This window comes from Mytilus californianus, unplaced genomic scaffold (assembly GCF_021869535.1).
Source record: "Mytilus californianus isolate M0D057914Y unplaced genomic scaffold, xbMytCali1.0.p SCAF_17, whole genome shotgun sequence".
Taxonomy (NCBI): domain Eukaryota; kingdom Metazoa; phylum Mollusca; class Bivalvia; order Mytilida; family Mytilidae; genus Mytilus; species Mytilus californianus.
The window spans coordinates 8,577,901-8,589,956 of record NW_026262659.1 but is presented as its reverse complement, the minus strand read 5'-3'; the positions used below and the strand labels follow the sequence as shown (position 1 = coordinate 8,589,956).

Genomic DNA, 12,056 nt, shown 5'->3' with positions numbered 1-12,056 from the left:
TGGACCATAACTCTGAACAAAATCATCAGAACGGAACAAATTTCAAACTTGATCTATAACTTGTCATAATGAAAATATATACCAAATATCAAATCAATATCTTCAAGCAAGAAGAAAAAAAGTGGAAAACTGATTTGCCGGACTGACGGATGGACAGAGTGCAAACCTAAAGTCACCTTCAACTTTGTCGGTAGGGGTCTAATAACAATAATGGAGTCCTCATGTGTCCACAAATGTGACCGCAACGAATTTGTACAGACATGGGCAACACAACGGGTGCCACTTGTGGTCTGAATCTGCTTATTATCCTTCCACAGCACCTGAGATCCCCCGATTTTTGGGGGTTCCTATTGCTCAGTCTTTAGTTGCCTATGTTGTGTTTTGTAGACTGTTGTTTGTATTTTGGTTGTTTTTATTTTTATTTTTTTTGTAAATAGGCTTAAGCATGTTATCAGATCCATTTCAAAATATTTGTTGAATTTGGAAGTATAATTTTCAAGCAGGTTGTCGGCATTCCTATTGGTATCAATTCTTCAGACACTTGTAAGAAGTAAGAAGATCAAAGACACTAGGTCACACTTTGATTTTGTTATGAAAGTTTTGAAACTTCTAATTCTTAAGATGTGAGGATGGAAAAGATTATGTTTTTCTTCACCAAAACATCTCGTAGTACATTACAAAGACAATACATTTTGCTGTTGTATCATATAAATAGAAAATACTCCAATTGTTTTATGACATAAATTTATTGAAATAATACAGAACAGTACAGTGTGACAATGTCTATGACAAACTTTATAACATTCCTTGTCTCTTCTCCAACAACAAATGAGGCTCACCAACCATTTCTGATTCATATGGACCTAAAAAAAAAAAAAATATTTTTATAAAAAATTCAAACATTTTGATAATAAAATGCTCCGCTGGGCGCAGCTTGATACGAACGCAGAGGTTGAACCCTGAACAGTTGGGGCAAGTATGGACACAACATTCAAGCTTGATATATACAGCTCTGAATTTGGATTGTGATTAAATATTTGACACAGCATAGGTTTCTGACACAGAATGAACTTAATAATTTTTAATTTACCTATTATGGTCCAATATCCAAAATCTAAATACATGGTTAGATTCAGCATATCAAAGAATCCAAAGAATTCAATTTTTGATGAAATCAAACAAAATTTAATTTTGGACCTCAATGTGGACCAATTTGATAACGGGGCCCAAAAATCAAAATACATGATTAGATTCAGCATATCAAAGAACCCCATATATTCAATTTTTGTTGAAATCAAACAAAGTTTAATTTTGGACCCCAACTTAGACCAACTTGAAAACTGGGCCCATAATCAAAAATCTAAACACATTTTTAGATTCAGCATATCAAAGAACCCCAAGAATTCAATTTTTGTTAAAATCAAACTAAGTTTAATTTTGAACCCTTTGGACCTTAATGTAGACCAATTTAAAAAAACAGGACCCAAAATTAAAAATCTAAATACACGGTTAGATTCAGCATATCAAAGAACTCCAATAATTCAATTTTTGATGAAATCAAATAAAGTTTAATTTTGGACCCTTTTGACCTCAATATGAACCAATTTGATAGCGGGGCCCACAAATAAAAAATCTAAATACATGGTTAGATTCAGCATATTAAAGAACCCCATATATTCAATTTTTGTTGAAATCAAACAAAGTTTAATTTTGGACCCCAATTTGAACCAACTTGAAAACTGGGCCCAAAGTCAAAAATATAAACACATGGTTAGATTCAGCATATCAAAGAACCCCATCTATTCAATTTTTGTTAAAATCAAACTAAGTTTAATTTTGGACCCTTTGGACCTTAATGTAGACCAATTTGAAAACTGGACCCAAAATTAAAAATCTAAATACACGGTCAGATTCGGCATAACAAATAAATAAATGTGGTCGAAGATTTTACAAATCTAATGCGCCATACTGTGCAATTAAAGATTACTTCTTGAAATTTTTCAATATTTGAAATTTATAAAAAATAATATTTGAAGAATAATTCTTTTTAATTTCTGAAATCTGAAATGAGAAAAAATTGACCCCCCACAATTTCTTTTTACCCCCCCCCCTTTTTTCCCCCCAAAAAATTCTTTCTCTCAAGATATGGTCATAATCTCAATTCATATTTCCAATGGAATTTGCAACCATAATTACCCATTTAAATTTACCATAGTGCTAACTTAATCTATTTTATAATAGAATTTAAAATATGGTGTCAAATCTTTCATATGGATTTTTTTGTAAAAAAAAAAAGATGCAACATTTGCAGATATTTTTACTGGTCTTCCTTTAAACATAATTTAAAAGCAGTGTAAGGGTAGTAATCAAAATGTTGTATTTGGATTACCTCCCTTACACTGTTTTAAATTGTCTTAATTGTTCATTAACCATTACTTTATACATAATTTAAAAGCAGTGTAAGGGAGGAAATTCAAATGATGTATTTGATTTATCTCCCTTACACTGCTTTAAATTATGTTTTGTACTATAGTATTTGTCCATTAACCAGGACAACCTTGTTTTCCCCCCTTTTTTGCCCCTTATTCCTAAACGGTTTGAACCATAACCCCCAAAGCAAATCCTAACAATCCCTTTGTGGTATGGAAACTTGTGGTATAATTTCAGAGAGATCCATGCACCGTTCCACAAGTTATTGTCTGGAAACTAGAAAATGCTTATTTTTGGCTCCTTTTTGGCCCCTAATTCCTTAACTATTGGTACCATAACCCCCAAAATCGATCCCAACCTTTCTTTTGTGGTATTAAACCTTATGGTAAAATTTCATAGAGATCTATTCACTTAAACTAAAGTTATAGTGCGAAATCCAATGTGTCTTCAAAAGACGACGACGACACCAACGTCATACCAATATAAGACAAATTTTTGCGGTCGTATAAAAAGGTGATTAACATTATTAAGCTAGCTGGCTATTCGACTAACAGTACTAGCTTCCTAGCTTACATCACCTACTAATGTATCATATAATACCAGCTTGACCAACACACAATAAATGCGGACTCTTAATTATAATGAAGGTCAAAATATAGACTACAGCAAAAACTTTTGACGAGATCAATACGTTATATATGGACCTGTTAGATTATACTGACACTCAGACTTTGTCCTCGGTCAATATATAATCTGAACAGGTCCATATATAACGTATTGATCTCGTCAAAAGTCCATAATTGATAAATGTTGATAGCATATGACATTTTTACAATCTAATTTGATACCTTAATCAAGTTTTTCCTTGGAATCAATCTGAAAACCGTCAAGCATATAAAAATAATATCAATGAAAGTTTCAGTTATATTGTAGTGTCTGTAGACCCTACTTTATTTCCAAAGAAATACTAATTGTCTTGCAATAAATTCTTTAATTGATCTTTTTTCTTCTGCAGAGTGATGGTTAGAATGAAAATAAATTCAACCATCCTGGGAGAGATAGTTCCAAGTTTCATACAATTCCATGAAGATGAGAAAACGTTATTGAAGTTTTAAAAAAACCACAAACTGAACATAAAAACTGAAGCTGTCAACAACGGAAAGTAGGATAGCTATGTCTTTATTCCGTGACAAAAATCATTACTCATGCTTGTACCAAGAGAAATAACTCATTACTATTTATCTAGTTCACAGGAGATTATTATCTTTCTCACACATTCTGGCAATTATCTATATAAATGGTAATGTTAATCCCTACCCACATCCACTCCTGCCTCTAGACATGCCTGTCTCAGATAGTACTAATTATAGTCAATCACTAATCGGTAAGTACATTGTAAAGTACTTCCTTCCTTAACTACTTCTATTACTCATAAACCGACTATACTGATTTAACAACAAAATAATAACGTAGAGCATTAAGTTCAAACAAAAGATAAATAGGTTTGTGAAGCTGAGTCGGAAGTTTTTATTGTGTAGTATTTTGAATGCTGCTGTGTGTCTTTATGGCCATAGTATTGTATGATTTTCCCTGTCCTTTATGGCCATAGTATTGTATGATTTTCCCTGTCCTTTATGGCCATAGTATTGTATGATTTTCTCTGTCTTTATGGCCATAGTATTGTATGATTTTCCCTGTCCTTTATGGCCATAGTATTGTATGATTTTCTCTGTCCTTTATGGCCATAGTATTGTATGATTTTCCCTGTCTTTATGGCCATAGTATTGTATGATTTTCTCTGTCCTTTATGGCCATAGTATTGTATGATTTTCCCTGTCTTTATGGCCATAGTATTGTATGATTTTCTCTGTCCTTTATGGCCATAGTATTGTATGATTTTACCTGTCTTGTAATTTTTGATTGTCCCTTTAGTATCTGCAACTCTATTTATTTTTAAGATGGATTATCAAATTTCTAGCACATTTATTATCTGAATATATAGTGATTGGTATCACTGGAGAAAATAACACTTTATTCTATAAGGTAATGTACCATTGTTGCTGTCGTAAATGCATATGTATATCTTTATTTAAGAAATAATTCTTTCATGCCATGTTCTATGCTCATTTTAACATGGGTAGGCATTATATTTGTCAATATCTTTATACCAAGCATTAGGGAGGTGTAAAATGTTGACAAATATAATGCCTACCCATGTTAAAATGAGCATAGAGCATGGCATGATAGAATTATTTTGATTCTAATAGGAAAATTTAGAACTTCGGTACTTCGAAGCAGACCTATAATACACATTCAAAAGGCAGCAATTTTTATTTTATGAGGCCAAAACGTTGTAGAAAATCAATCATGTGACGATAAAAAATGAACAGATAAATGTAAACTTACTTTAAGAAAGATTTTATTTAATTTCCTAGCGAGCAACACCAACACAAAATGTCCATTTTAATCTCCGGCGTTGTTCAAAATACAACTGACATCGCAATTTCAATTGTGACCTCAATCACATGCAGCCCATGTTTTATTGGAATTAGAACATGGCTTTATTTCCAAGAACGTCATATTATAGAATAGGCAATAAAAAATGTGATGTTTTCCTTTTACTCTACTGGACTAATTTTTATTGGTAGTATTTTTTAACTGGTCTATTTAGACCCTTCAAGATTAAGACTTGTTTTTATAAGCAGCAAATTCTTGGCATAAAATTTTTGAACTTTTGGTAAAAAATGCTATGAATGTAATTGGGCATAACTCTTCTTGTTTGAATTGTTTTTTTTACATTTTATCATGTAAGGGCCTTTTAGAGTTTACTGTGTGGTATGAGTTTTGCTCACTGTTGAAGGCTTAACACCAATATGAAGTATCAGTTCAATTATACCAGCTAGGAATATCTAAAAACATCAATCTAATACTATGAAAGTACTTTTATTCTTGGGTATCAATTTTCGTGGATTGAGCAAAATTTACATGTTCGTGGGTTTTTAAATTTGTGGATTTTAGTTTTCTGAAGAAAAAAATTGGGTGAAGAATTTGAACCCATCAGAAACAAAGATTCTTGAAAATAATCATATGATGTTCAATCTCACTTTCTTGTTTGTCTTTCGTTACTGACAACATTCATCATTTTTTTAATAAAATAATTGCTTTCAAATAAGCTGATTCATCTCTGAATACAAATTGTCTGATTGAGGGAAATTGCAAAGTAAATATTTTAGTTGTTGCACACATGTAATCAGAAGTTATGTCACTAATTAACCCAAGATCGCATGATCAACAGATTAACGATCATCAAAGGTGTTAATTGGGCCATAAACATGACACATAAAGAAAAAAGTCGCACAAAAAATACTCATATGTACTTTGAAATAATACTTATGAAATAAAACAGCAAGCCCAATATGAAATTATTATATTTTTTTGTGAGAGAACTGTGAGGAGATGAAAATTATATCCATGTATCTTCACCGGTAGTCTGACTTTTATTTCTAAAAAACTAATTTTTCATGAAAATTAAAAGATTAAAAGTCATAGAACTTGTCCTGTCTGATGTTGTACATATAGTTCATTAAGTGTGTTTGCTGATATTCAATGTATTCTCTAGATTATATGCCCTTATCCATGTAGTCAAACTTACAGGGGATCTTGATTTGGACAACAGTTGTTATATTTGGTTGGACACTTAAATTCGTGGATAAAGCCATCCACGAAAATTGGTATACCCCACGAATAAAAGTACTTTCACAGTAAACCAACACTACTTTTTTACCATTTTCATAATGGAAAACAAATTGATTTTTTCTTGGCCCTTATTAAATTTAATATGTCTATAAACTTACTATTAAATATGTCATCGAAGTTGATGAGATCATCTCTACCAGTAAGTGTATCTAACATTGTATTGGAACTTGCTAAGCATGGTAGACGACCCATCTGTTAAAATAAGATAATCATTCTACAAACAAATATTTAAAAAAAGACAAAAATTAAAGTAGATCATTTCAAGTACTGCACTGTAAAATTCTTCAAATTATTTTCACCTTTTCAGAGATGCACTAAATAAATGGTACTTTTCTTCCTTTTTATTAACCATCTGCATTTCGTTTTAAATAATAAAGTAGAGAATGGAAACAGGGAATGTGCCAAAGAGACAACAACCTGACAAAAGAGCAGAAAACAGCCCAAGACCACCAATGGGTCTTCAACACAGAGAGAAAATCCAACACCCAGAGATGGGCTTCAAAAGTAAATTCACTTTATACCTTAATAGCAATAAACATGTTTACTGTTATTTAGTTGATTTCACAGTCTGTAAAATCTGTGTAAACTGTAGAGTTTGTTTTACTTTTATGCTGTGAAAACGAATACGGAAAATATAAATATCTTTTAGTCTATTGATTAATTGTGTCCTTGAGTTGCTGTCTCAGTTGACATTTATCCAACAGGTAAATCTTATCATGCTTATCAAAAGAAGTATCAACAACATGCTACCTCAAAATAATAAAATGCTCCGCTGGGCGCAGCTTGATACGACCGCAGAGGACGAACCCTGAACAGTTGGGGCAAGTATGGACACAACATTCAAGCTTGATACATCTCTGAAATTGGATTGTGATTAAATATTCGACACAGCATAGGTTTCTGACACAGAATGAATGTGGTCTAAGAACTTAAAAAATTTTAATTTACCTATTCAAACCATATCATTATTATTTGCTTTTATATATAAATCAGAAATAACCAACTTAAAATGGAAAATTTTAAAGAAAAAAAAAAGGAAAAAAAGGAAAAAAATCCCCCACCCAAATTTTTTGAACCCCCTTATGATTCATCACCCCCAAACTCAATCCCAGCCTTCCCTTTGTGGTATGGTACCTTGCAGTACAATTTCCAAGAGATCCATACACTTGAACACAAGTTGTTGTCCTGAAACTAGAAAAATGCTTGTTTTTTTGCCCCTTTTTGGCCCTTTTTATTCCTGAACGTTTTGGGCAATTACCCCCAAACTCAATTCCAGCTTTCCCTTTGTGATATGGAACCTTGTAGTACAATTTAAGAAAGATCCATACACTTACACACAAGTTATTGTCATGAAACTAGAAAAATGCTTTTTTTTGGCCCCTAATTCCTAAAATTTTGAGGCAATTACCCCCAAAATCAATCCCAGCATTCCCTTTGTGATATGGAACCTTGTGGTACAATGTCAGAGATATCCATACACTAACACACAAGTTATGTCTGGAAGTTACAAAAATGCTTATTTTTGGCCCCTAATTCCTTAACTGTTGGTACCATAACCCCCAAAATCAATCCCAACCTTCCTTTTCTGGTATTGAACCTTATGGTAAAATTTCATAGAGATCCATTCACTTAAACTAAAGTTATAGTGCGAAAACCAATGTGTCTTCGGACGATGACGACGACATACCAATATACAACCGCAAAATTTTTTTGCGGTCGTATAAATATTTGTAAGGGGTTCCGCGGAACCCAGTGTCTCACCTGTGATTGCTGCTGTCAGTGTAAAAGTGTAATACTGTGGATTCATTATTATTCGTTGGATACCAATTTTCGTGGATTTCGTGGCTACAGAGAAACCACGAATTTAAATGTTTAATGGATAACAAATTTGCTGTATGATTATATGCAGATTTTTGAAAAACCACGAAATCAAATATCCACGAAAATACAAGTTTTCCTCAATCCACGAAAATTGGTACCCACGAAAATAAATGAATCCACAGTATTGACTTTAAAAAGTGAGTCCATTTATCAGTATAATACAGAAATTTAAAAAAAAAAATTTTTTTTATTTAGATGCTATTTCTTGGTATTGAAGATTAGCTTCTGTCCAAGTTTCATAACAATCGATGAAGGTTTACAAATTTATCATGTCTAAAAAATGTAATGCCAGACTGTCTGATAATGTTAACTGTAAAAAACTATGTCCAGCTATCAGAAAAAAACTGAAAATGAAAAAAATACATTTTCAAAAGTTTGCTTCAGACATTATCTCTAAATCACTGATACTGGTTCTTGTTTTGATACGGAATATCCTGCCTGTCTGTATAAATTCTTATAGTTATATTGGAGGAAGCATACAATGTAAACTTTATGTATTATGGATCTGTTTAGCAGTGTTAATAATAAATCTATTGTTTAAAGGAGCATTTCATTTATGTCTAAATTTAATCCTGTTTGCTTACAAATTCCATGCGTAAAAATTTGAATATAGAATACACTGTAGTATGAATTGATAGTACGTACATGTTTGGCTGTATGAATTGATAGTACGTACATGTTTGGCTGTATGAATTGATAGTACGTACATGTTTGGCTGTATGAATTGATAGTACGTACATGTTTGGCTGTATGAATTGATAGTACGTACATGTTTGGCTGTATGAATTGATAGTACGTACATGTTTGGCTGTATGAATTGATAGTACGTACATGTTTGGCTGTATGAATCTCCATCTGTAGTTTGAGTGGTGCATGTAATCCCTGTGTATTACGTAACATAGAAAAGTCCATTGTTCTTTTGTTCTCATCCCACTGAAATTAATAAAACTATGCAATAATAAACTGCACAGAGATATGTCTCGCCTCTTAGTAATTTTGATAATGCAAATGTTGAAATTAAAATAGCAATACTTCAACATTGTAAACTATGTAAAAGTTTCAAAAGCAATGAACCATGATGAGGGGTAAGCTATATAATCTCCATGGAAACAAGACTTGCAAATGCCAATACATTTGCATACCAGATATCATTGACTTAAAAATTAGGTGGTTCTTCTTAAACTGATCTAATCACAAACTAATACATGTAAACTAAGCAAAAGTTTCAAAGTCAATAGACCATGACTGAGGGGGCGGGGCCATGGAAATGAGATGTGATAATGCTTAACATTGGCCTTCCACTAACGGTTCCCCTTAAACTGACCTAATCACAAACTAATACATGTAAACTAAGCAAAGTTTCAAAGTCAATAGACCATGACTGAGGGGCAGGGCCCAATAATCTCCATGGAAATGAGATATGCCAATGCTTATACAACTGCCTACCAAATGTCACTGACCTACCACTAGTGGTTCACCATAAACTGACCTAATCACAAACTAATACATTGTTGACGCCGCCAACAACGCCAGAAACAGCATACCTATGTCTCGTTTTTTTACTCCGTCAAGGCGAGACAAAAACTGATATTAAGGGGCTGTTCTTTAATAATTTAGATAAAACAGTTTTTAATCAAGTTAAGCTTAATTCCCATATACATGTAGACAGTGCTTTATTAACTGAATAACCATAAAATGCTGACTGATTACACAACCATGCTTCATTTGAGATCTTGATTTCGACTTTTCTCATCTTTTTATATAAAAACATAAAACATAGGCATAATAATATTAAGGTTGTTTCAATGGAAAATTGAAGTGTTATCTCTGCTGATTCCTTCAGACTTATTCAATTCATGTGAGAGTCTGAAAAATGTATACTTCAACAAATTCAGCAAAAATAACCTTCATTTTAGTGTGCTTAGACTAGTCTCAGTCTAATGAGTCAAGCCCTTTCAATTTGATTTTTATAGTGTGCTGTTACATTACTGTTCCCTGTTAGGGGAGGGTTGAGTGCTCCCAAACTTGTCTAACCAACCAAGATGCATTCTTTATGCACATTTCCCAAGTCTGTAGCCTGTAATGCAGTGGTTGTTGTTGGTTGCTGTCTGCTTGTTTATTCATTACTTACAATACCAAAAAATGCTTTAAATGATAATTTTCAGAATAAAATAAATGGATATTTACAGAACTCTATACTTGCAATGTCATGGATAATTTTCATTATGTTGACAAATGCTAGTCAAACTCATGTGCAACATCATGAAAGTAGAAAATGAAATTATAAACTATCTGTTTGGGGTGGGTTCTTAAGAAAAAAATTTGTAAGGGTTCCGCGGAACCCAGTGTCTCGCCTACTTTTGCTGTTAATCGCAGGCTCAACAAAAGTGAGATGAGGAAAAAATTTAATAAAAATATTCCTCTCGATAAATTTTTTTATTGTAAGAAGCTTCTGTCCAAGTTTGGTAAAAATCCAGGATAGTTTATGAATCTAATAAATGTTTTAAAAAATTTAACTGCAGACTGTATGTAATGTTAACTCGAAGAAAAACTAAGTCCATTTATAAGTTAAATATGGATAAACAAGTACAAAATTTTAATAAAAATTTCCTTCTAGATACTAGCTTTTGATCATAAACAAACTTCTGTCCATGTTTGGTACAAATCCAGGATAGTTTAAGAAAGTTATTAAAATTTTTAAAACTTTAACCACAGAGTGAATGTAATGTTTCCTGGCAGAAAAACTAAGTCCATTTATAAGTAAAATAAGGAAAAACAGGAATTTTTTTTTTACAAAATTTACTTCTGGATACTATTTTATGATCATAAACAAGCTTCTGTCCAAGTTTGGTAGAAATCCAGGATAGTTTAAGAAAAGTTATTAAAATTTCAAAAACTTTAACCACAGAGTGAATATTTGTGGCCGCCGCCGCCGCCGACGGAATGTAGGATCGCTATGTCTCGCTTTTTCGACAAAAGTCGAAGGCTCGACAAAAAACACACAAAGCTTAGCTATTCTGGAAAGTCAAATGCATTTCAAAGAAAATTTCAACAGTGAGCATACATGTTTTTCTGAATATTCCAAGGGATGGACTGCTCTCTCTAATTTTCTTCCTGGTTGTAAACTGAAAGTAAAGAAATAATTAAGATGATTTTATCCATAAAACTCAAAATCTTAAATCCAGTTTATTATATATTGTTTCTCATGTTCAAGAAGAATAAAGAATCATATGAATGCAAGGTAGCTAATGAAATAGCAAACCCAAATACAATTTTCAAGAGACTGAAGACTCAGTGCTGAAGTGTATGGATGGTTATAATGCATTAACATACATGTACAATATATCAATGACCTTTCACAAATATTTCTTCATAAAGTTTGAAAGTCATAGGAGCATGACTTATAGAAAGGAGCTTCATACATATAAGTTGCATGTGATTGAGATATTGTTGATGCTAATACAATTGTACACATATATATATATCAAATATAAAAGATCTATCAAAAGTACTTCTTCTGATACTTTAAAATAAATTAACATTAGATATTGATACATGTAAATGTAAATGCTAGAATATCAGCACAGGTCGACGTCTCACTTCGCTCATTTTTGTTCCAGGCAAGACAAAATAGAAAAAAAGACGATATAGTACAAATATATTTAATTTCAAATGTGGATGATCATCATTTCATATATTTCTCTTCAAAATGAACTGTTCCAAGTGTTGCAAATTGAGGGATTGGGGTAACTTATGTATTATGGTCATGCTCATTTATATATACATGTATTTTGCGCGGATGTTTTTTCTTTTGTTTTTAGGGTTGGGGTTTGGTGTGCAGGGGCGGATTCAGACGGGGGCGTGGTGAGCGTGTGCCCCCCTAAAATTTGCAAAGCATGGGTTGTCCTCAGAATATTTCGATAATTTTACCTCAAAAAAATTTAAGTTTGCGCCCCCCTAAACTAAAATCCTGGATCCGCCCCTGATGT

At 32.5% G+C, this 12,056-nt stretch overlaps 1 protein-coding gene across 3 annotated transcripts in view; it reads right to left on the bottom strand.

The window, feature by feature from the left end:
- Positions 1 to 727: 727 nt before the first annotated feature.
- Positions 728 to 12,056, bottom strand: part of LOC127726349 (proteasome maturation protein-like) — a 33,361-nt gene continuing 22,032 nt past the window's right edge. For all 3 annotated transcript variants that reach the window (XM_052233712.1, XM_052233713.1, XM_052233715.1), the window contains exons 3-6: positions 11,132 to 11,192; positions 8,899 to 9,000; positions 6,285 to 6,378; positions 728 to 863 (exon numbers count right to left, since the gene is read on the bottom strand). In XM_052233712.1, the coding sequence (XP_052089672.1) occupies positions 796 to 863; positions 6,285 to 6,378; positions 8,899 to 9,000; positions 11,132 to 11,192 (325 nt within the window). In that variant the 3' untranslated portion in view covers positions 728 to 795. The remainder of the gene's footprint in view (positions 864 to 6,284; positions 6,379 to 8,898; positions 9,001 to 11,131; positions 11,193 to 12,056) is intronic.